Source organism: Littorina saxatilis, linkage group LG6 (genome assembly GCF_037325665.1).
Source record: "Littorina saxatilis isolate snail1 linkage group LG6, US_GU_Lsax_2.0, whole genome shotgun sequence".
Taxonomy (NCBI): Eukaryota; Metazoa; Mollusca; class Gastropoda; order Littorinimorpha; family Littorinidae; genus Littorina; species Littorina saxatilis.
In genome coordinates, this window is record NC_090250.1 from 32,969,916 (window position 1) to 32,993,379 (window position 23,464).

Consider the following 23,464-nt stretch of genomic DNA (forward strand, 5'->3'; position numbering starts at 1 on the left):
TCTTTCCTTCCCGGTCGTGAATCAGCTAAGTGCTTTTGTTTCCCTTGTTTTCGTTGCTCTCTACTTGCTGTTTTGTCTTGTTTTCGTTCGTTGGTGTTTGTCAACGAGAGCTTGTGGTTTTATTCTGTTGTCCTTGTCAACGTTTTGTGGGTTGTTTTACTGCATTTGATCTCAGTGTTAGTGTGTATCTCATCCGTCTGTGTTGTGGTGTTGTGGTTGAGGCGCTTTCGGACTTCCCGTGTCATCCTAGACCGTAGCCTGTCGTAAATTATAGTGAACTTAGTGTGTTAGTCTTTTTGCTGCTAGATTGCTTAGACTGTTGTTATTATTTTGTTAGGTTAGAGTGTTTCTCTTTCTGTAAACGTAGTCTGCCTTATGCGTCAGCGTGTACCTTAGTGTGTACAGTGGCCTTTGTTCTGCCCAGGCGTCATAGTTGGTAGCCTGCTAGACTATTGTTGTTGTTCAGTCAGCTGTAGCTACACTGACCAGCGCCTGCGTGCGATGAGTCACAGAGTGAGTTGGCCCTTTTCCCACTGTTCTGCCCGCTTATACAATAGGTAGGGGATTGTCTCCCGAGATGTACCCTCAGAGTACATTCTTAGGTGTCATAAATTGCGTGAGCTCTCTTTCTCTCTCTCTCTCTCTCTCTCTCTCTCTCTCTCTCTCTCTCTTTCCACTCCCCTCTCTCACTATGGCGATAGGTTCCCCCCTCAACTACCGTCCTACCGACGCTGCTAGACTGCGCCTGCCACGGCCTCTATACCTCCATCTCAAGGAGCTGGGAATCCTGCAGAGACCACCAACCGTAAGGGGCTGTCGCGCCGGCCGCTCGCAGCGTCTTCGAACCGCACAGCAACTTGCTGCCCTCAACCCTTCTCCTACCTCCACTTCTCTCACGCCCACCACCCCCACCCAATGTACCACTACCCCTCCCCAGCACCCCCACCCTTTCCCTGCTTCCTTCTATCCCTCCCTATTCTCCCACCACCCCTCCCCATTCTCTCACCACCCCTCCCCATCCTCCCATCACCCCTCTCCCTCACCTCCCCACCCCTCCCCTTTCTCCCACAACCCCTCCCCAGCACCCGCTCACCCAAAATCAGCACCCACCCACTCATTCCAAAAACACCCTACACTTCTGCCTCCTCAACTCCCAGTCAGTAAATCCAGAAGGCAAAGCAGATCTGATAGCAGACTACATTATAGAAAACAAGTTAGACGCCCTGTTCATCACCGAGACGTGGCTGCGACCTGGTGATGACCCCAAGATCAAGCAGCTGATCCCCGCAGGGTACAAGACAGTCTCCTTCCCCCGCCCGGCTGGGCGTGGTGGAGGCATCGCCGTCGTCTACAAGGACCACATGCATGCTGCAGCGTCCTTTTCGGACAGCCTCCCCTTCCCCCACACCACCTTCGAAGCTGTGGAGATGACGGTCGCCACCACCACCACCCTCACCTTCCTGTGTATATATCGCCCTCCCCCTAACACCAAGAACAAGCTGAAGGACTCTACTTTCTTCGACGAGTTCTCCCAAGCCCTCGACCACTACAACGTGACGTCCCATTGCGCCATCGTCCTCGGTGACTTTAACATCCACTGGGACTGCCCTGCCAACGCTGACACCAAGCGGGCCCGTGCGCTGTTGGACAGCTACAGTGTGGACCAGGTCGTTCCTTTTCCCTCCCACTCCCGTGGCCACATCCTGGATTGGATTGTCACTCGACCCTCGGACAATCTGGTCTCCAGCCTCGTCGCCAACGACCATCTTGTCTCCGACCACACCGCCATCAACTTCCTCGTCAACATCACCAAGCCAGCACAGAAGCGGAAGATGGTCACACGTCGCAAGCTACGAGACATTGAGACAGATGCTTTTGGAGACGAAGCTGCCCTGCTGCTTGCCCAGCGAGACCCGTCCACTGACCCCGCCCATTTCTTCAGCTTGACTCTGCGCCAGCTCCTCGACAAACACGCCCCGCCATCTCTATGCGCAGTCTCTGAGCGACAGCCGGCTCCCTGGTTCTCTGAGGACATCACAGCCGCCAAGATCGAGAGACGGCGAGCGGAGCGTGCATGGCGACACTCTGGCCTGGAGGTTCATAAGCAGATTCTCAGGGATGCGGTGCTTCGAGTCACGCAAGCCATCACTGCTGCCAAGATCGAGCACTTCCACGACTGCATCGTCAACGCCTCATCATCCAGGGAGCTGTTCTCCATCATGTCCTCTCTCCTGGGCTCCTCCCCCGCTGCCCCCTTACCCACTGCTCACCCACCACAGGATATCCCGGAGTTATTCTCGGAGTTCTTCAAGGACAAGATTGACAAGCTTCGGAAAACACTCGATCAGCAGCCCTTCGTCCCGTCCCCACCCTCCCCTTCCTTCTCCGGCTCCCCCCTCACGTGCTTTCAGCCTGTCACTCAAAACCACGTCAAGCGACTCATCACCAAGACGGCCATCAAGACCTGCGAGCTAGATCCCCTGCCAGGCTTCCTCTTCACCAAGTGTCTGGACAAGCTCCTGCCGTCTATCACAGATATCATCAACATATCCCTGGCCACAGGCGTCGTTCCCGACTGCTTCAAGTCTGCCGTTGTCCGCCCACTCATCAAGAAGCCCGGCCTTGACGTCAACGAGTTGAAGAACTACCGTCCTGTGTCCAACCTGCCCTTCCTCTCCAAGCTTCTGGAGCGTATCATCCTGGAGCAGTTGAGCGCCCACCTGTCTCGGAACTCGCTGATGCCAGTGTACCAGTCAGCGTACCGCCCTCACCACAGCACCGAGACGGCGCTCCTGCGAATCACCATGGACCTCCTGAACGCAACAGATAGCGGTCTCGTCTCTGCCCTTGTGCTGCTGGACCTTTCCGCGGCCTTCGACACGATCGACCACCAGCTACTCGTCGATCGCCTCAGTTCCACGTTCGGCATTCACGACACCGCCCTCTCTTGGTTTAGGAACTACCTCCAGAACCGCTCTCAGACTGTCACCACTGATTCGTTCTCTTCTCAGCCTGTCCCTGTCCGCTTCGGCGTCCCACAAGGATCTGTCCTCGGCCCTGTCCTTTTCACCCTGTACACCCAACCCCTCTCCCTGGTCATCGAACGCCACGGCCTGAACTACAACTCCTTTGCCGATGACACGCAGCTCCAGAACAGCGCCAAGCCGGAGGACGTTGACGATCTCCTTGGATCCATCTCCAGTTGTTTCACTGACATCAAGAACTGGATGACTGAGAACAAGCTGAAGCTGAACAGTGAGAAGACGGAGGCCCTTCTCGTTGGAACACGACAGAAGATTGCTTCCCTCACTGTGACCGACCTCCAGCTGGATGACGCGACTGTTCCATTCTCCCCTGCTGTCAAGAGCCTTGGCGTCTTTCTCGACTCCACTCTCTCCATGCAGACACACATCTCCTTCATCATCAAGACCTGCTTTTTCCACCTACGACACATCGCCTCCATCCGTCGCTACCTCACCCACGACGCCTGTGTCAAGCTGGTTGTCTCCCTCATCTTCAGTCGTCTGGACTACTGCAACTCCCTTCTGGCTGGCCTCCCCGCCTCATCCATTCATGGCCTACAACGAGTCCAGAACGCCGCTGCCAGGCTGACGTTGAGGAAGACGAAGCGAGACCACATCACCCCCCTACTTCGCTCCATGCACTGGCTCCCTGTCAACACCCGAATCTCCTACAAACTGTCCACTCTGGTCTACAAGTGTCTCAACGACTCTGCTCCCGAGTACCTTCAATCCTCCCTGGACCTGTACACCCAGCCCTCCGACCGTCCCCTTCGTTCTGCTGCTGACCCTCTCCGCCTCCACATCCCTCGCTCGAAACTCGCATCTGCTGGTCAGCGTGCATTTCCCTCCGCGGGCCCCTCCGTCTGGAACTCCCTGCCGCTTGAGCTTCGCCAGAGCCCCTCTCTTGACGCGTTCAAGAGTTGGTTGAAGATTCAGTTCTTCCCGTAGCTGGCTGCGACTTTCATGCTCGACGTGATGTGTTGTGCCCCAAAAGACATTCTTGTGCTGTGCTCTGTGAGAGGTGTTTTCTTTGTGTTTAATATTATTTTGTTTGGACCTAGCTATTGATGTGTACATTGTTGTTAAACAGTTGTTTGTTTACCAGGGTTTGCTAGTGTGTGATAGGGTTCGTGTCCGTCTGAAGATGTTAGTTTCTTTGTTAGTCCTGTGTTGACAACTCTTCGACAAGCGCTTAGAACTGTACCCACGGAATACGCGCTATATAAGCTTCATATTGATTGATTGATTGTCACACCCTCATTTTTCCATTAAATTGATTGAAATTTTGGCAAAGCAATCTTCGACGAAGGCCGGGGATTGGTATTGCATTTCAGCTTGGTGGCTAAAAAACTAATGAGTGAGTTTGGTCATTAAAAATCGGAAACTTGTAATTAAAATTATTTTTTTATTAAACGATCCAAAAACAACTTCATCTTATTCTTCGTCATTTTCTGATTCCAAAAACATATACATACTAGATGATTACCCGCTTCGCCGGGTACCGGCTTCGCCGGGAAGAAGTAAAGCCGAATACCAGGCTGTGCCTGGGACCCGGCTCTGCCGGGTGTACGCCGGCTTCGCCGGCGCACGAAGGAAAGGAGATAAACGCGCAAAACACTGGAGACCTTCTAAAAATAGTAACGTGCAGTGACCTTCTAAAAATAGTAACGTAGTAACGGGAATATGGATTGACGCCACACGGAGGAAGGGAGATAATCGCGGCTGAAAACGCTGGAGAAGATAAAGAAGAGTTACTGGTAGTTGATCCCGACGACAAACAAACAAAACAAAAAAAATCGGTTCAGCGCGCACAGCGCTGCGCGCTGAGAGAACGTGTTGAAATATCTCATCGATGAGGTTGTGTCCGGGGTGAAGCTGAATATGGTGTCCAAATTTGAAAAAGATCCACCGAGAACTTTGGCCGTGCATCGCGAACAGACAGACAGACAGACAGACAGACACTAGTCGTATATATATATATAGATGTTATATTTGGATTAAAAACAAGCTCTGAAAATTAAAAAATATAAAAATTATGATCAAAATTAAATTTCCGAAATCGTTTTAAAAACTATTTCATCTTATTCCTTGTCGGTTTCTGATTCCAAAAACATATAGATATGATATGTTTGGATTACAAACACGCTCAGAAAGTTAAAACGAAGAGAGGTACAGTAAAGCGTGCTATGAAGCACAGCGCAATCGATACCGCGCCAAACAGGCTCGTCACTTTCACTGCCTTTTGCACTAGCGGCGGACTACGTTCAGTTTCATTCTGTGAGTTCCACAGCTTGACTAAATGTAGTAATTTCGCCTTACGCGACTTGTTGTTGTTCTTCTTTTGTGTGAGATGTCTTGCAATCAGCTGTTCATTATTATGTTGCTTGTTGTTTTTAAAACGTAAGCCCCACATAAACGGGGGGAAATTTGGGCGATGAATACTTCCTTTTTGAGAAAGGTCTCAATGATAAAAACTGATTTTTTTCTATTCTACATTATTTGGAGTCATTCTTTTCTGTTATATGTGAACATTGTTGTCAAATGTGTTGTCATTTGTTTGTTAATTGTTTACATTATTGGTCCAACTTGTATACCCTCATGTGGTCCCAATTGTCCAATGTGGCGGCTGGGTTGAACTTTAACAATGGCATTTTTATTTCATTTTCTTGATGTTGAATATGTTTGATATCAAGTTTTGCTCTGTATGCGAGTTCATCTGCCTCTATAGGCCCAAAACAGTTACAGACATTAGTGTCCTGATCGATATTGCAAAACATTAGGTGGTTCAACTTTGCCCCCTTTGAGGGCCCCAAAGGGGGGGGGGGGGGTATCATCACGATCACGGGAAGGGAAATTTTAGCTTTCACGATCACAGTTACCTTGATTTTTGTTTTCACGATCACAAACACCTTGACGAATAGAGGATCATAAAGTGATACAGCTGTGAAAAATGTACGTTGAAAATAAAATGCTTTGCAATAATGCCCATCACGATCACGAAAACAAATGACGATCACGATCACGAGACTTGATTTTTTTGTCGTCACGGATCACGGGCAAAGTCCCATCACGATCACAGAAATGAAAATTTCGGCAATCACGGTCACAGAAAGGTCAAAAAACGCCAATCACGATCACGATTTTAAACCCTTTGGGGCCCTCCCCTTTCCCTCCACAGGCGCATCCCGCCTGGGGACTGATGACAGAAGACAGACAAGTCACGCAACAAGCTGCTCGAACACGCATCTTGAACACGCGGCCAGTACAACTGGCCTTGACACGGAACGATTCAAGGGGGGCAATCTCAAGTCATCTGAAAGAGGGAAATCCAAACGCAATCCGCCTTGTTCGATTTTATGGGCTTGGACGATAGAGAAAAATAAGAAAAGCAAAAGCTGGAGTCCAGTCTGGACGAAACTGCTATCAAGAACGCAGAATTGATTTTTTCTGAGTTTTTTGGTTTTTTTTAGCCGTAAGCGCCATTTCTCATTTCGAATTTCTCATAACTGCTGTTCACCGCAGTGAAACCAACAAAGGGGCCTCACTCTGGAAGAGTTTCCTGCTCCGATAAACATGGCGCTTACGGCTAAAAAAAACTCAGATAAAATCAATTCTGCGTTCTTGATAGCAGTTTCGTCCAGACTGGACTCCAGCTTTTGATTTTCTTATTTTTCTCTATCGTCCAAGCCCATAAAATCGAATAAGGCGGATTGCGTTTGGATTTCCCTCTTTCAGATGACTTGAGATTGCCCCCCTTGAATCGTTCCGTGTCAAGGCCAGTTGTACTGGCCGCGTGTTCAAGATGTTCCAAAACGCGGTGTCGTTTTTATGCTGATGTGCACTAAAGATGAAGTTGGTCTGTGTATTGACAATTGACGAAGTTAATCGACACGCTAATGCTGCGAAGAGCTAATGGGCGAGACCTGCATGCGATGCTTTTTAGTGTCAGATGCTGGGTCGGCAATCTGTGGCGATGAAGTTATCGACGAAAACACACGGATAGGTATAATTATGAAGGTCAAATATATATGTAAGCTGGTGGGAGGATACAGGCCCGACAATCTGTGCCAAGCTGTCGTGGTGCAGATGACGCCAACATTAGCGGCGTCACACCTCCCGTTCCCCAGCCCGATACGGACACAGACGATCGTTATTACAGCGGTCCGTGTGCTCAGCCCCTTGTCCTAACTTGTTGCGTGCTGGTAGTGTGAGCAAGCTTCGTGAGAGAGTTGTCACTTGTCCCTGCCGCCAGCCCGCCCGTCGTCGCTGAAATCAAAAGCCGATCGATTCCGTCAACAGGTGGAACGCGACGTCGCGCGAGGTTCTCGCGGCGGAAGGGAGGTAAGCCACTTTTACTCTTTGATAGGAAGCAGACGTCTCCTGTTCTTGGGATGGCTGCGTCAGCTAGGGGATGGATATGTGACGGCAGGCTTCGTTAACGCGCGTAGAAAGGGCGTAGTTTTTCTAGCTATGACCGTGATTTCGGTTTGATAAGCTTGTCTTTGAGATTTGCTTTTCCCCCGACTAAACTTGCGTACATGTATATATAAAACCTCCCAGTATGTCTACTTCAGCGCAGTTTCATGGATTTGCTGTTACTGAAAGTGCAACAGCTGTGACTCCCATTGACAGGTTTATATGTAATACTTCTGTGAAATCCCGGAGAGTTCAATCTTCTCGAACTTTTGATACAAAAGGGAATTGTAGTCTCAGTAGACAGATTCTTCGGGTCGGCCAAAAAGCATCCATTCCGGAACTCTGCATAAACGACTGATGCAGGCATGAGTACATGAACATAATTATTATTTAAAGTTTCATTTACAGTTGGTGCCGAAATAAAGGAATTTACTAATCATGTTATTGATAGAGAAAAACTAAAATATTCAATACTGAGCTTTTGAATTTTTTTTCAAATTCAATGAATGCACATGACACAATTTCTTAGTGAGAGATAATTGTCTTTCTAAGACTTAGCAAGCGTACATTACAACATTCTTAATCACTCAGATGCCTGGCAAATGTTCAACGATTCACACGACATTCTTAACGGGGCGTAAGTAAGACAGATTTAGCAACTGCACGTGACAAAATAAGGCGCTCCCCATTCCAACGCCGACAGACGTCATCACCTCCTGCGTCAGTGATAATTATCGGCGTTTGATTTCTTATTGATTATTATAACACGAATCACAGCAGCTGTATCCGCATTTATGTCGGATATAATCCCGGAGGTTGTATCTATTTAATGAACAATGCTGTTGAGACATAAACGACAACATTTGCTGCATAAGTCGTCTCAATAAGCATTGCTGTAATGCAGGTAGTTTTTGTTCGCCCAACTCCAGCGTTCCCAGCGTTCCTGTGTGTGTGTGTGTGTGTGTGTGAGTGCATGCGTGTGTGCGTGCATACGTGTTTGTGTGTGTGTGTGTGTGTGTGTGTGTGTGTGTGTGTGTGTGTGTGTGTGTGGTTTTGGAAAACAAACTGCAATGTAGTAGGTGTTTCAAGATTTGAAGACATAGTCGAGCTTTTTGAAATGTTGTGCAGTTACTTAAGAACAGGTCCCATTTGCAACTGCTTTAAGCCAAATTCTTTCTTTATTTGGTGTTTAACGTCGTTTTCAACCATTCACGGTTATATCGCGACGGTTTAAAGCCAAATGAGTACATATTGAAATGGTCTTCTTATATATGGTAGAGATAGTTTAGTCCATGATACATATCTCTTAAGGGGATAACCTAAAGCGTGGGTTTTTTTTCTTTGGCTCACGCCATCTTGAGATCACCGAGACAACACAGTTCTGTTTTCTGTTGATTGTCTCATGTATTTCCGTTCACGTCAGAGACTACTAGGTCAACGTTCTAGTGAATGTTTCGTGTGTGGATTTTTTCTTCTGAAGAAGAAACGTTCATATATTGTATGCACGCTTGCTGGTGAGCCTCAGGGCTGAAGCTGAGAATGTATGCGTGTGTGTGTGCAGGGAGATTGACTGACTGACATCGTGTACACTACATTGGGGCGTGCACGTTAAAGATCCCACGATTGACAAAAGGGTCTTTCCTGGCAAAGTTGTATAGGCATAGATAAAAATGTCCACCAAATACCCGTGTGACTTGGAATAAAGGCCGTGAAAGGTGAATGCTCGCCCTAATAGGCTTGAGGTTTGCTGGCCGATGTGAATGCGTGATATATTGTGTAAAAAATTCCATCTCACACGGCAGAAATTAATATGTAAAGCGCATTGAGCATATATATGATTATGCGCTGTAGTAAATGTCCATTATTGTTATTATTATTATTATTAGGGTTTAACGTCCTCTTAGACCAACTGGTCTATATTGGGACAGGTATTGGTAATACGCTGAAGATATGGTGTGATACTTTGATTCGAACAAGCCCGCTGTGGCTGTCATCTTCGACACACCAGCATTGGGTTTGTCTCGCCAAAGTATCGAAATACGATCATGATAATCAGAGACGAGAGATGATGCATGCGTGTCTTCGTGTTTTCCAGGCCCTGAGACTTTCGCTGTGAACGTGGGATCTTTTTCGTGCACATGTGTGCACACGGGGGTGTTCGGACACCGAAGAGAGTCTGCACAAAGTTGACCCCGAGAAATAAATCTCTCGCCGAACGTGGGGATCGAACCCACGCTGATAGCGACCAACTGGCTACACAGCCAGCGCGCTACCAACTGAGCTACGTCCCCGCCCGTGCAGGGAGAGAGGGGTAAGGGGATTGAAGAAGATGTTAGTATGTCTTCTACTTTCTCCAAAGACCACACCACTATCATTGTTCTGTATGTCTGTCTGCTTGCACACCCTCCCCCCCCCCCCTCCCAGCTATGAGGTAGTGAATGACCTGCACCGACATCATTCGATTGACTGCAGGGGCGGATCACATCATTTTTAAGGGGGGGTTCCTAATTTCTTTCAGGGACTATTCGACGACGCGAAGCGTTTAGTTGAGGGCGCGAAAATAGAGCAATCTGGTGCAATCTGAGCCAAGAAACTTCCCCTAATACACCTTCAAAAAAGTAAATTTAAGAAGGCAAATTTGGATCAAAACAAGGAAAATTGACTGATCTGGTGCAACCTGAGCCAGCAAATTACACACACACACACATATGGATTAGCCTACCTTCCATAACCGTTATTTAGAAGACAAAGGCCGGCTCCTTGGGGGGTCCGGGGGCATACAAATCAAGGAAAATGGATCAATCTGGTGCAATCTGAACCTTCAGGTTTTTTCATTTCTCAATTATTATTTGTTCTAAAAAAAATTCTCTCTCTTATTTAAAAAAAATGTTCGAGGGGGATTCGCACTGGACTGTTTGACCCCTCTCTTGACAACCGTCCCAATTCAGTCTAAAGATGAGAGCCTCTATATATGTCCGCTCCTTGTCACGTCAAGGTAGACTACTGACTGCACGGCACACCTACAACTAATTGCACACCAGTGATCGATAAGCTTATTAAACAGAGATCCATACCATTGTATACCACTGATCGATAAGCTTACAAAACAGAGATCCATACGTCAAGAGTGCGGATTCACACCTGTTGAGGCGTAGGATTAGCTGCTCAGTGAGTGCACGTGTACGTTCGCGTGATTTGGCTTAGGATGTCACTGTTTGCGTGTAATTTATGTGTGTGTCTGTGTGTGTGTTGCGGGGGGAGGGGGGATAGCCTATATGAATCAGGCATGAAAACTTCCTCTTTTAAGAAGATATTCTTTGTTTTAGTTTCTACATTTCCTCTTTTTGTAAGATTTCCTATTTTTAACAAATCTCCTTTTTTTTTTTTAAAGAACAGAGAAGTGGAAATTAAATAACGCTCCAGAATGACTTTTCTAGTTATGATATTTTCTCTACCCCCCACCCGATCCCGGGACCCACGCAATATTACCAGCCTTTTTCATGCTTCTCCTTTCCCACCTTTGCATTTTAGGTTTGGGATTTGAAAGCTATGTTCACGACTCTTTCTTTTGTCAGAGACCCGCATACAAGCTCAAATGTGCACAACAGTCCGTGCAAGTTTCCCTTTTAGGCCCTGAAAATCTAGAAATGCCACATTCCTTTTAAACTACGGAGGGCTGTAAACCCAGGCTCCCTGCTAGGGACATAGTACCTGGACCTTACTTCACCCCACTGCACGAGGGCCACCGCTTCCCCGCCCGCCGACCCTTCAGATATTTATTCCTCTTTTTTTATTTTTTTTTTTAACTCATCTGTTTTCATGCATGATGTATTCTATGTATGTGTGTTTGTCGATGTGTGTATGTCTAAAAAAAAATATTTATTCTACATGCGTGAGAAAGACACCCGTGAGATAATAATCGTTCAGATCACACTGTGTATATCATGTAAATGAGGTCATGTCAAGCAAGTCTGGCAGGGACCTGTTTTTTCTCTGCTTATGATGCCAAAGTCACCGAGACAAACGTCATTATAAAAACAAAAATTGCGCTCGCTAATAACCCTCGATGAATCTTTAGAATTAACACGTCACGCCACACTTTCAGAGTGACGTTTCTTTGCTTTGACGTAATAGATTGCACGAGGCTTTAGAAGAGATCGAGGTTCCAAAACAAGCGTCTTCAATTTAGCTGCCTCGACTGCAAGACATTTTTCAGTAAAATACACGTAAGTACAGTATGTAGGATAAACAGAATACTACATGGCTTGCTGTGTCGTACCAGATTTACACTCGTTGCTTTTTCAAATAGTAAACAGCTCGCTTTCGCTCGCAGTTCAATATGTAAAAAAAACAACTCGTGTAAATCTGGTACGACGCAGCAAGCCATGTAGTATTCTCTATATATAATTTATGTTTAGCCGCAGTTTGATTTCTTGTTTGTTGGTGTGTGTATGTTTTTTGTCCTCCTGCATCTTCGTTGCTGTTTCTTACTGAGGCATATGGTCGGCACTATACAGTCTCTCTATCTGCCTGTCTATGTAGTATAAATTATATCTCATGATTCCTCAACGCCCCGACTCCCGCAACTGACTTCCCCCATTTTGATTGACGCACAGCCTAAATCACAACTATATTTTCGTATCGTATGTCACATCTAAATGTAGGTACTATCGCGCTACAACTTTCCAATTCAAAGTTGGCTAAAAATTTTAAAAAATGTGCAGGGCGAATATCGCAGCTGTTTTTAAAGTCGTGTTTAAAAAAACCGAGACGAAACGTGACAGGTGCAGGTCTAATTCGGATCGGTTGACAACGTGTTGAAAGCGCATGGGTCAGGTCTTCACGATTAACGAGCAAGGAAAACACACAGGCAAGAAAAACACACAGTCACAACAGTCTTGGTTCTCAGGCTGGTCATGAATTAAAGCTTGTACTGACAGACGTACCGTGCGGGTTGAACCTGGTTTACTTTGTAATGTTTTGATGATGTCATAATGATTGTGATTTCGCGCGCCCTGACCAATCCTTTTGAAGGCTAAAAATGATCGATGTGACAGTCTCTACCTTGTTTGTTTATTTGTTTGAATATTGCCTTTTTGTGTTTTTGGTTGTTTACACAAACGCTGACGAGCGGATGCACACAAATGTACGAACACGTGTTCACACGCACACAAAAGCCACGCGCGCATGTCCACACACACAAACACACACACAGACACACACACACACAGAGACACACACACACACAGACACACACACACACACACACACACACACACACACACTGACACGCATTCGAACACACAAGATTACAAAAATAAGGGAAAGTGCATCGCTCCTCCCTGCCACTAGCTCACCCCACTTTTACATTACAAAAAAAGGTGTTTTAATGTGGAAAACGAGTTTGATTGCGGGTCATTATCGCCGGTGTTTTAGTGTCAATCTTGCTGTAATGACGGTTGAACAGTCAGCAGAGTGTGACATTTTTATTTTTCGTCGTCATTGAACCACGACCACAGCTTTTTTCATCCCTTTCATGGGAATTGATGGACCGCTCCAACCTCTATTTGCCTAGCAACTTAACAATTGTGTTAGAAATAAGCTTGGCAGGATTCCCGTCTGTGCTTTTGTGAGTAGTTGTTTGGTAAGAGCGTGAGTACGTCCATCAGTATGCGTGAATTTGTTACCATCACAGTGTACAACTTTTTTTTAAACTGTGTGTGTGTGTGTGTGTGTGTGTGTGTGTGTGTGCGTGCGTGTGTGTGTGTGTGCGTGCGTGCTTGCGTGCGTGTGTACGTGCGTGCGTGTGTTTGTGTGGATATTTATGATAATGTGCATACACTAGCTATGTGTGTGTGTGTGTGTGTGTGCGTCTGGCTTGTCTCTATGTAAAATAATGACTTCCCTTACTGTGTGCTTTCATGCATATTCATAATTAGTAAATCAGCCATATTTCAACTAATTTGTATAGAACCCTACATTTGTTCGAGAGTATGGAGTGTTAATTCCCAGACACAAGATAATAATGGAACTCAAAGGTAAATGAGAGAGTGTAGCACAGAACATAGCGAAATTCTCTAGCATAAGACAAAATGGGCGTTTGAAGCTTAGTCATTGAAGGAGGGAGGAGGGGGGGGGTAGATATTAACCCTTAGATATATATTGCAGAAAAGATCTTTACGCCATCAAGAAACAGTATTCAGCGGAACTTTAATTGCTCTCAGGTCCAAACAGTCACCGAATCTCCCGGATGCAAACCGAGGAATTCTCTCATTTCGGATTTAACTCATTGTCTCCCAGGTAAGGATATATCCGTACCCACTCATATGGTTATATCTGACCAGGTTCGGATATATATCCGCTCAGACTTTTATCTTCAGTCGCTTCCTGTAACGTCGATCTGTACAATTCTGAGTGACTGTGACCTGCTGAGGTCTCTGCTAAAAAAAACTTGGTCAACATAGGTGGGGTAGAAAGTATTAAACAAGAAGTTCATTACGCAAACTGCATAGACCTTGTCTTCGTGCCAGTCTTTAGGACGATTTAAATACCACTGCGCCCTATACCTTTGTTCAGAAAAAGGTAATTACGAAGCTCAGTTTAAATAGTGCCTGCGAACTGTCCAGTTTAGGTTGTTTAATAGTGTTTGTAGACATGTTCATGCTCTTGTGTAGCCTACAAACGGTTGTTTATGCCTGGTGTTAGTGGGGTGAGACTTGAATTGGAAAGGCGGAGTAGTCGGGTAGTGTGTGTGTGTGTGTGTGTGTGTGTGTGTGTGTGTGTGTCTGTGAGTGTGTGTGTGTGTGTGTCTGTGTCTGTGTCTGTGTCTGTGTCTGTGTCTGTGTCTGTGTGTGAGTCAGTGTGTGTGTGTTTCTCTGTGTGTGTGTGTGTGTGTGTGTGTGTGTGTGTGTGTGTGTGTGTGTGTGTGTGTGTGTGTGTGTGTGTGTGTGTGTGTACAATACATTGGGGTGTGCACGTTAAAGATCCCACGATTGACAAAAGGGTCTTTCCTGGCAAAATTGTATAGGCATAGATAAAAAATGTCCACCAAAATACCCGTGTGACTTGGAATAATAGGCCGTGAAAAGTAGGATATGCGCCGAAATGGCTGCGATCTGCTGGTCGATGTGAATGCGTGATGTATTGTGTAAAAAATTCCATCTCACACGGCATAAATAGATCCCTGCGCCTTGAGTCCGAGTCTGGAGATACGCGCGCGATATAAGACTTCATATAACATGTGTGTGTGTGTGTGTGTGTGTGTGTGTGTGTGTGTGTGTGTGTGTGTGTGTGTATATGTGTGTGTGTGTGTGTGTGTGTGTGTGTGTGTGTGTGTGTGTGTGTGTGTGTGTGTGTGTGTGCTTTAAATCCAATCAATCAATCAATATCAATATGAGGCTTATATCGCGCATATTCCGTGGGTACAGTTCTAGGCGCTCTGCAATGATGCCGTGTGAGATGAAATTTTATACGGCCAGTAGATTGCAGCCATTTCGGCGCATATTTACCTTTCACGGCCTATTATTCCCTGTCACACGGGTATAGGTAGACAATTATTAACTGTGCCTAAGCAATTTTGCCAGGAAAGACCCTTTTGTCAATCGTGGGATCTTTAACGTGCACACCCCAATGTAGTGTACACGGGGGGTGTTCGGACACCAAAGAGAGTCTGAGAAATAAATTTCCGCCGAACGTGGGTTTGAACTCACGCTGACAGCGGCCAACTGAATACACAGCAAAGGTTCTACTTACTGCACAATGTTCTGTATAATAGTGCATGTTTTCAAACAGACTTCGTCAGTATTTGTTTGCCTTTTTACGTTCTGATATGCATTTTCAGTTAGTAAATACGTGAGTACTATTGTTATGTGTACATCTTTCTCCTCGGTGATTTAAAAAAAATACAATTTCCGTAATGTGACGAAGTAAGTACAATGTTGTCTTTTAGGTCTCTACCGCGACATTCGCCTACGACTATCCGCACGTCCGCGAACGTAGTATAGTATTATTACTATATGTGCGTTCGAACATTTTCATGTAGCATTGTAAGAAAAAGTAATAGTGCACGTTGTTAGCGCCTACGATGGAAGAAGATTGCAACACCTTAGGCTGCGAATCGCTTCAAACACAGACTTATTACCAATGCCAGTTCTAAACTTATAAAACTTTATCTTATCTATCAAGATAAGTTCTGTGTGAATATTTGTTTGTCTGTTCACTTTGGGTCGTGGGTTCGAACCCCGGCCGGGTCATACCTAAGACTTTAAAATTGGCAATCTAGTGGCTGCTCCGCCTGGCGTCTGGCATTATGGGGTTAGTGCTAGGACTGGTTGGTCCGGTGTCAGAATAATGTGACTGGGTGAGACATGAAGCCTGTGCTGCGACTTCTGTCTTGTGTGTGGCGCACGTTATATGTCAAAGCAGCACCGCCCTGATATGGCCCTTCGTGGTCGGCTGGGCGTTAAGCAAACAAACAAACAAACAAACAAACAAACAAACAAAAAACTCCACAGTACGAGGTATGAAATTGAGCGGTAGCCAAACTAACCCGATTTAAGACCTCTAGATTGTTACCTTTGGGGTTATTTGAAGACCCTTGTACACCATAACCTACATTAGACAAACAGTGACTTGCATACAGCAATTACAGCCAGGATCAGAGCAGTTCTCATGGAGGAATGCGTTTATGTCATTAATGAATTTTGCTCGCTAATGCGCAAGTGTAACTTTACAACGAAAGGGGTTATTTTTTACAGTGATTTCAGTTTAGCCAGTATTTTCATATCTTCAACAATTTTACAAAGTTTTCAGTCTGTAGGTAAATAGTCCGACTTGAACTTTCTCTCCAAAATGGGTTCCAAATCACACCTCCGAAATTGTCAATGACACCAACGCTTTCCTGTCTAGGGATTGCCCTAATAAACCTTGCTGTAACTGCTTCCTTCAAGTCACCGATGATCCTGGGGGTGAAGGGGGTGTTTTTGTATACTCAGACATTCAGAAAATCCAAAAGATAAAAGTCTGGAGGTTGTAAATCAGGTAGGTATAACTACCGCTCATTGTCAAACCTCGTGCTGTTGAATTGATCGCAGAATTTTTGGAAACTTGTTTTAAATTCGCACAAAAGTCAGACAATTCAACGTACAAACTGTCCGATTTGTTTACTGGTCATGCATAAGTTGAAGTTAATGTACGCCAACTATGAAATAAGTCGGTCAACAGATGCATATTTTATTAACACTTTTGTGGGGTGCATTTTTTGGGGGGATCACCTTGTTTGTGTACAATTGTTTTTGTGTCCACAATTGTGTGTTAATTGTTCGTTGTGGTGCAAACACATTTTCGCTGCCATTACTCTCTGTGTTTGTGTCTTTGTCTGTCTTTCTATCTATCTATCTATCTGTCTGTCTCTCTCTCTCTCTTTCTCTCTCTCTCTTTTTTTCCCTGCCCCCCCCCCCCCCCCCCCCCACCCCCTCTCTCTTCTCGTATTTTCCAGAACGCATCTTTCCCAGCAAGCAGCAACACAGAAAGGTTAATGTCTTCTCCGCGAGGACGTAAACGACACGGACACAGGTTATTGATAGGACAATCGCCCTACAGCAGGCCTGAACAATGTCTGTGAACGCTGAATCTGTGAACCAGCTGGTCTAAACTGAAGGGGCGTCTTGATCAAGAGTTACAAGTTGAGCTGTAGCGACTTTAATTCGTTGACCTCAGGAGATTTCCCTAATAAGGGCAATGGAATGTCCTTTTAACACTTTCTACCCCACCTATGTTGACCAAGGTTTGTTTTTTTGCTGAGACCAGCTGTGCTGCAGCAGGTCACTCAGAATAGTAGCAACCGTATAGCAACTGTGTATCAACACGCTGGAATGCAGGCGTTAGATCGATGTTACAGGATGCGACTGAAGACTGAAGCTAACAGTCAGAGCTGATAATTATATCCGTACCTGGTCAGATAGAGCCATAATTATGTGTGAGTACGGATATATCCGTACCTGGGAGACAATGATTTAATTAAGGAGCCTGACCTGAGGTCAGTGCTTTCACTTGATCTGCACTACGAGCGGCAACTCTTGATTGAGAGAAAAAGCTACCAAGAGTTAACACCTTTATTGCAAGGGAATTGATTGTACAGTCACCTAATAAGGGCAATAGAATGTTCTTTTTTTTCTAGGATCAAAGTGATTCAAGTGACCCGGTGTCACGAACTGAAACCTCTGCTGAACAATCCTTCTCATTGCGGTCAATGCGCATGCGCCAATCTTGGACTTAAAAAAATGCGACCCTTTAACCGAACGAACCATGGGTAAGGGTTAGGGTTAGGGTTAGGATTAGGGTAAGGGTTAGGGTAAGGGTTAGGGTTCACGACCTGATTAATCTCCCCATGTTAGCGCATGCGCATTGACCGCAATGAGAAGGATTGTTCAGGCAGAGTTTTCAGTTTGTGACACCGGAACGCGAACGGCAAATCTTGATTCAAATACCAAGAGTTGGCTAACGTATTGCAGATGATTTGTTTTAAATTCTATTCAATTCAATACAACTGTATTATCTGAATGCACAACACGTTTCTGTTTTTTCTTTCCATTCTTTGTGCGGGCTGGTGTGTTTGCTACTCCTTGAATGAACGTCTTTGTCTCTGTGTTTGTGCAGATATACTTTACTCACGTTTTTTCTGCAAGCTTTTCCATGCTTGAACATACAACAGAGTTAGATGATTCAATATGCGTTATGTTTTCACCCGAGCAGCTTTAATCAACTTTTTATTTTAAAGCGAGCATTTTAACACACACGCACAGTGAATGTCTTTCGTACTTGCAGAAAGAACTGAAAAAAATAGCAAACGTAAACTTCAAATTGATGTCTGTTCAAAATCACTCAAAAAGAAATGTTGTCGTGACGAAGTGTAACTTCAGGGTATACAACATTTTAACAATAACAATAACAATAACAACACTTTATTGTGCATTAAAATGTTACATACAAATGGAAAATGTTCTTCGGCACACCCTGACTGCCTGTAAACGATTATAACAACAATTGGAAAAAAGGACAACACACATAAAGCATAAAACATAGGTTCACGTATGTAATAACAAGCACACGTATCATACTTCCAATAACACTGACCTAAAGTGTTGTTCGTTTCATCTTTAAATTGAATAAATTTACAGATAAAATCTAAATAAGGTCACCCTTCTATTAAGACTATCACACTATTACGAAACAAGCAATCATATTTCACCGTATACATTGAACGCTTTGAGAGAATGATATGGGACCCTCCACCACGGAATGAATCGCATGTCACCTTTGCATGATTTTCATATTTGTACATTTTCTTAACGAGTTTTTTATGCTCTATCCAGTGGCGCTTTATAAAAGAGCGAAAACTGTTTGAGTTATAAGCCTGTGACTAAGGTGACCCTCACACTGTTACCAGACACTCCCCGAACTTATATTAAGCCTAGCGCAGAACCGCGCGAGGTGACATGCGACTCATCAAGTTTCGTGGTGGAGGGTCACATATATATATGTTACAGTCAAATCGGGAAATCAGGTATTTCACGAGAATGTCTGAAAGTTTAGGCATTCATGGTAAATACCTGGTTTGATCAGGCAATTCCGGAAATGACTGAATTTTTTTAGGCACTATCAGGAAATGACTAAAAACTACTTGTGCAAATTTCCCGTTTTGCCTGACTGTTAGGCAAAACGGGTTGTTCTGAGACCTTGTCTGTTTTTACCTCGCCTGCCTTGAGCATGAATTTCTCTTCTAGCTCATTGTCTATTCTATCGTTTTCCCCATTTCACTGAGTTCGGAGTGATTGCAGTTTTTTTGTTTTTTTACGGGTGCAGGTCACTACCGCGAGTGTAACACTATCGCGTGTGTAAGACTACGAGCACGAATTTATTGTGATTTTCTCGTAAAGTTCGGAGTGATTGGAGTTTGTTTTTACATAGCCGGCCTTGGGCACGAATTTATTGTGAGTTTCTCGTATAGCACATTGTCTTTTTACATTTAGTCAAGTTTTGACTAAATGTTTTAACGTAGAGGGGGGAATCGAGACGAGGGTGTGGTGTATGTGTGTGTGTGTGTGTGTGTGTGTGTGTGTGTGTGTGTGTGTGTGTGTGTGTGTGTGTATGTGTGTGTGTGTGACGGTGTGCGTGTGTGTGTGTAGAGCGATTGAGAGTAAACTACTGGACCGATCTTTATAAAATTTGACATGAGAGTTCCTGGGTATGACATCCCCGGATGTTTTTTTCATTTTTTCGATAAATGTCTTTGATGATGTCATATCCGGCTTTTTGTAAAAGTTGAGGCGGCACTGTCACACCCTCATTTTCCAATCAAATTGATTGAACTTTTGGCCAAGCAATCTTCGACGAAGGCCGGACTTCGGTATTGCATTTCAGCTTGGTGGCTTAAAAATTAATTAATGACTTTGGTCATTAAAAATCTGAAAATTGTAATTAAAAAAAAAAATTTTTATAAAACGATCCAAATTTACGTTCATCTTATTTTTTCATCATTTTCCGATTCCAAAAACATATAAATATGTTATATTCGGATTAAAAACAAGGTCTGAAAATTAAACATATAAAAATTATTATCAAAATCAAATTTCCGAAATCGATTTAAAAACACTTTCATCTTATTCCTTGTCGGTTCCTGATTCCAAAAACATATAGATATGATATGTTTGGATTAAAAACACGCTCAGAAAGTTAAAACGAAGAGAGGTACAGAAAAGCGTGCTATCCTTCTCAGCGCAACTACTACCCCGCTCTTCTTGTCAATTTCACTGCCTTTGTCACGAGCGGTGGACTGACGATGCTACGAGTATACGGTCTTGCTGAAAAATTGCATTGTGTTCAGTTTCATTCTGTGAGTTCGACAGCTTGACTAAATGTTGTATTTTCGCCTTACGCGACTTGTTTTTTTTCCCCCTTTTCGCTGAGTTTGGATTGATTGGAGTTCACTTTCAGTATAAATTATAATGCTAGTTCCATTGTGACGTTGCTCTCAATGTTGAGGGTAGCAATGGAGGAAACAGAATTGGTAGAAGACCGATTTAAACGGTTAATCTTTCAAAAGTACGCCAAAAATGGAAAACACTTGATGCCAAAGTCCAAATATTTTCAAATAGGCCCTACTTGAAGAGATGATGGAAAACGGAAGTCGGAAAACTCCACGTCAGTACAAGCTGTTTTCGAAGAAAGTAGACTCCTCTCTCTCGTTCCTCCCTCTCTCTCAAACCTGTCTTTCTGTCTGTCTCTGTCTCTCTCTGTCACTTCTCTCTTTCACTGTTTGTCTCGATGTATGTATCTCTCTCTCTGGGACTCTCTTTCTCTCTCTCTCTCTGTCTCTCTCTGCGCACATGTCCCATACTTTTGTCCCACACTTCTCTCTAACATACACACACACACACACACACACACACGCACACACACACACACACACACACACACACACACACACACACACACACACACACGCGCACACGCGCAGACACAGATAATAAAATAGTGATCTCTTGATTTTGAATCAGGTATGAAATTGTATCACTTCTCTCTAACACACACACACACACACACACACACACACACACACACACACACACACACACACACACACACGCGCACACGCACACACGCGCAGACACAGATAATAAAATAGTGATCTCTTGATTTTGAATCAGGTATGAAATTGTATCACTTCTCTCTAACACACACACACACACACACACACACACACACACACACACACACACACACACACACGCACACGCACACACGCGCAGACACACATGATAAAATAGTGATCTCTTGATTTTGAATCAGGTATGAAATTTTATCACTTCTCTCTAACATACACACACACACACACACACACACACACACACACGCACACACGCGCAGTTACAGATAATAAAATAGTGATCTCTTGATTTTGAATCTGGTATGAAATTGTATCACTTCTCTCTAACATACACACACAAACACACACACACACACACACACACACACACACACACACACACACACACACAGACACACGCACACGCACACACGCGCAGACACAGATAATAAAATAGTGATCTCTTGATTTTGAATCAGGTATGAAATTTTATCACTTCTCTCTAACATACACACACACACACACACACACACACACACACACACACGCACACGCACACACGCGCAGACACAGATAATAAAATAGTGATCTCTTGATTTTGAATCAGGTATGACATTTTATCACTTCTCTCTAACACACACACACACACACACACACACACACACACACACATAGATTCCACACTGACAGCATTGGCCCGGCACAGGCAGTTGATGGCTGGACAGCAATACCTTCCTGATGGAAAAGAGGCATGAAACCAACGTGACCGGTAGCTCAGTTGGTAGAGCACTGGACTTGTGATCGAAAGGTCGCAGGTTCGAATTCGGGCCGGGACGGACACGGGTCAACTTTATGTGCAGACCCAGAGACGGAAGCCATGTCCCACCCCCGTGTCATCACAATGGCACGTAAAAGACCTTGGTCATTCTGCCATAAGTGCAGGTGGCTGAATACACCTAAACACGCAGACACCTGGGTAGCGCGACTCCGTTGCTGCTAGCTTTCCACTGGGAGGAAGCGACCCGAATTTCCCAGCGATGGGACAATAAAGTAATGAAAATGAAAATGAAAAAAAATTACAACCCCAGCCATTCAAAGTTTTATAGTAGGCTTTTGTGCTGAAATGCTTTCTGACTCTCACCAGAAACACAGATTGTGAGCGGTAGGCATTCTCCGATAATGCCTGGCAGCCTATTTCAGTCAATCACCGATAGTGCCTAAACAATTTCAGTCATTTCCGGATTTGCCTGATCAAACCAGGTATTTACCGTGAATGCCTAAACTTTCAGGCATTCTCGTGAAATACCTGATTTCCCGATTTGACTGTAACATATATACACTCATCCACACGTTTGTCCTCTTCCTCGGGTACGGAAAGTAGCTCTGTGAAAGCAGTTCGTCTCCCTGTCTCAGATCTGGCCAGGTTTTAACATGGCACAAGACCATCCCTCCGCTTGGTCATATACAATACATCAACACCCTGACACCGTGCTGTGGCGAGTTGGAATGTTTTTATGAATTCATACATTTTATGAATTCATTTGCAAAAAGGCTCCAGTGCCCTTAAATGAACTATTACAAAAAATAGCGTTACTAATATCCATTCATGACACGCAATTTTGTTTGGATACCTTGAGTGACAGCTAATCAGAGATAGTAAAAGGCCTAATCTGGCGTCCGCTTTTTAAAGGGTAACACAACAAAATCTGCTCTCTTTCGCCAATCGTTGGCTAATCGCTGTTCAATTTACTGCTTGATTGTCTTTACCGAATTGAGAAATACGCATTATATTGGTTTGGAGTGGTTCAAATGTCACCTCTGGCTACTGGCACCCCTCTCTTTATCTGTGAATCTATTATGTAGGCCTGAGTGCCAAAAGGTGCGCAAAACGATGGTGCCATGATTTGACTTACAATAACTCATTTTTATATTTAGTCAAGTTTTGACTAAATATTTTAACATCGAGGGGGAATCGAAACGAGGGTCGTGGTGTATGTGCGTGCGTGTGTGCGTGCGTGTGTGTGTGTGTGTGTAGAGCGATTCAGACTAAACTACTGGACCGATCTTTATGAAATTTGACATGAGAGTTCCTGGGTATGAAATCCCCATACGTTTTTTTCATTTTTTTGATAAATGTCTTTGATGACGTCATATCCGGCTTTTCGTGAAAGTTGAGGCGGCACTGTCACGCCCTCATTTTTCAACCAAATTGGTTCAAATTTTGGTCAAGTAATCTTCGACGAAGCCCGGGATTCGGTATTGCATTTCAGCTTGGTGGCTTAAAAATTAATTAATGACTTTGGTCATTAAAAATCGGAAAATTGTAAAAAAAAATAAAAATTTATAAAACGATCCAAATTTACGTTTATCTTATTCTCCA

At 44.5% G+C, this 23,464-nt stretch overlaps 2 protein-coding genes across 3 annotated transcripts in view; both read left to right on the top strand.

Annotated features, from left to right (window-relative positions):
* The first annotated feature begins 691 nt into the window (after positions 1–691).
* Positions 692–6,223, top strand: LOC138967984 (uncharacterized). Its single transcript, XM_070340546.1, has 3 exons — positions 692–805; positions 1,158–2,362; positions 6,202–6,223. The coding sequence occupies exons 1-3, from the start codon at positions 692–694 to the stop codon at positions 6,221–6,223; spliced, it is 1,341 nt and encodes a 446-aa protein (XP_070196647.1).
* Positions 6,224–7,148: 925 nt separating this feature from the next.
* The window catches only part of LOC138969043 (prestin-like), a 69,355-nt gene continuing 53,039 nt past the window's right edge, over positions 7,149–23,464 (top strand). For both annotated transcript variants that reach the window (XM_070341734.1, XM_070341736.1), the window contains exon 1: positions 7,149–7,364. The gene's annotated coding sequence lies outside the window, so the exon portion shown is untranslated. The remainder of the gene's footprint in view (positions 7,365–23,464) is intronic.

Excerpts from the sequence above, each read along its gene's own strand:
- LOC138967984 (XM_070340546.1), top strand. The coding sequence starts at position 692 with ATGGCGATAGGTTCCCCCCTCAACTACCGTCCTACCGACGCTGCTAGA. Across the intron at positions 806-1,157 it reads TCCTGCAGAGACCACCAACC|TCAGTAAATCCAGAAGGCAA; the intron begins GTAAGGGGCTGT and ends CTCAACTCCCAG. Across the intron at positions 2,363-6,201 it reads GATCAGCAGCCCTTCGTCCC|GCGCATCCCGCCTGGGGACT; the intron begins GTCCCCACCCTC and ends TTCCCTCCACAG.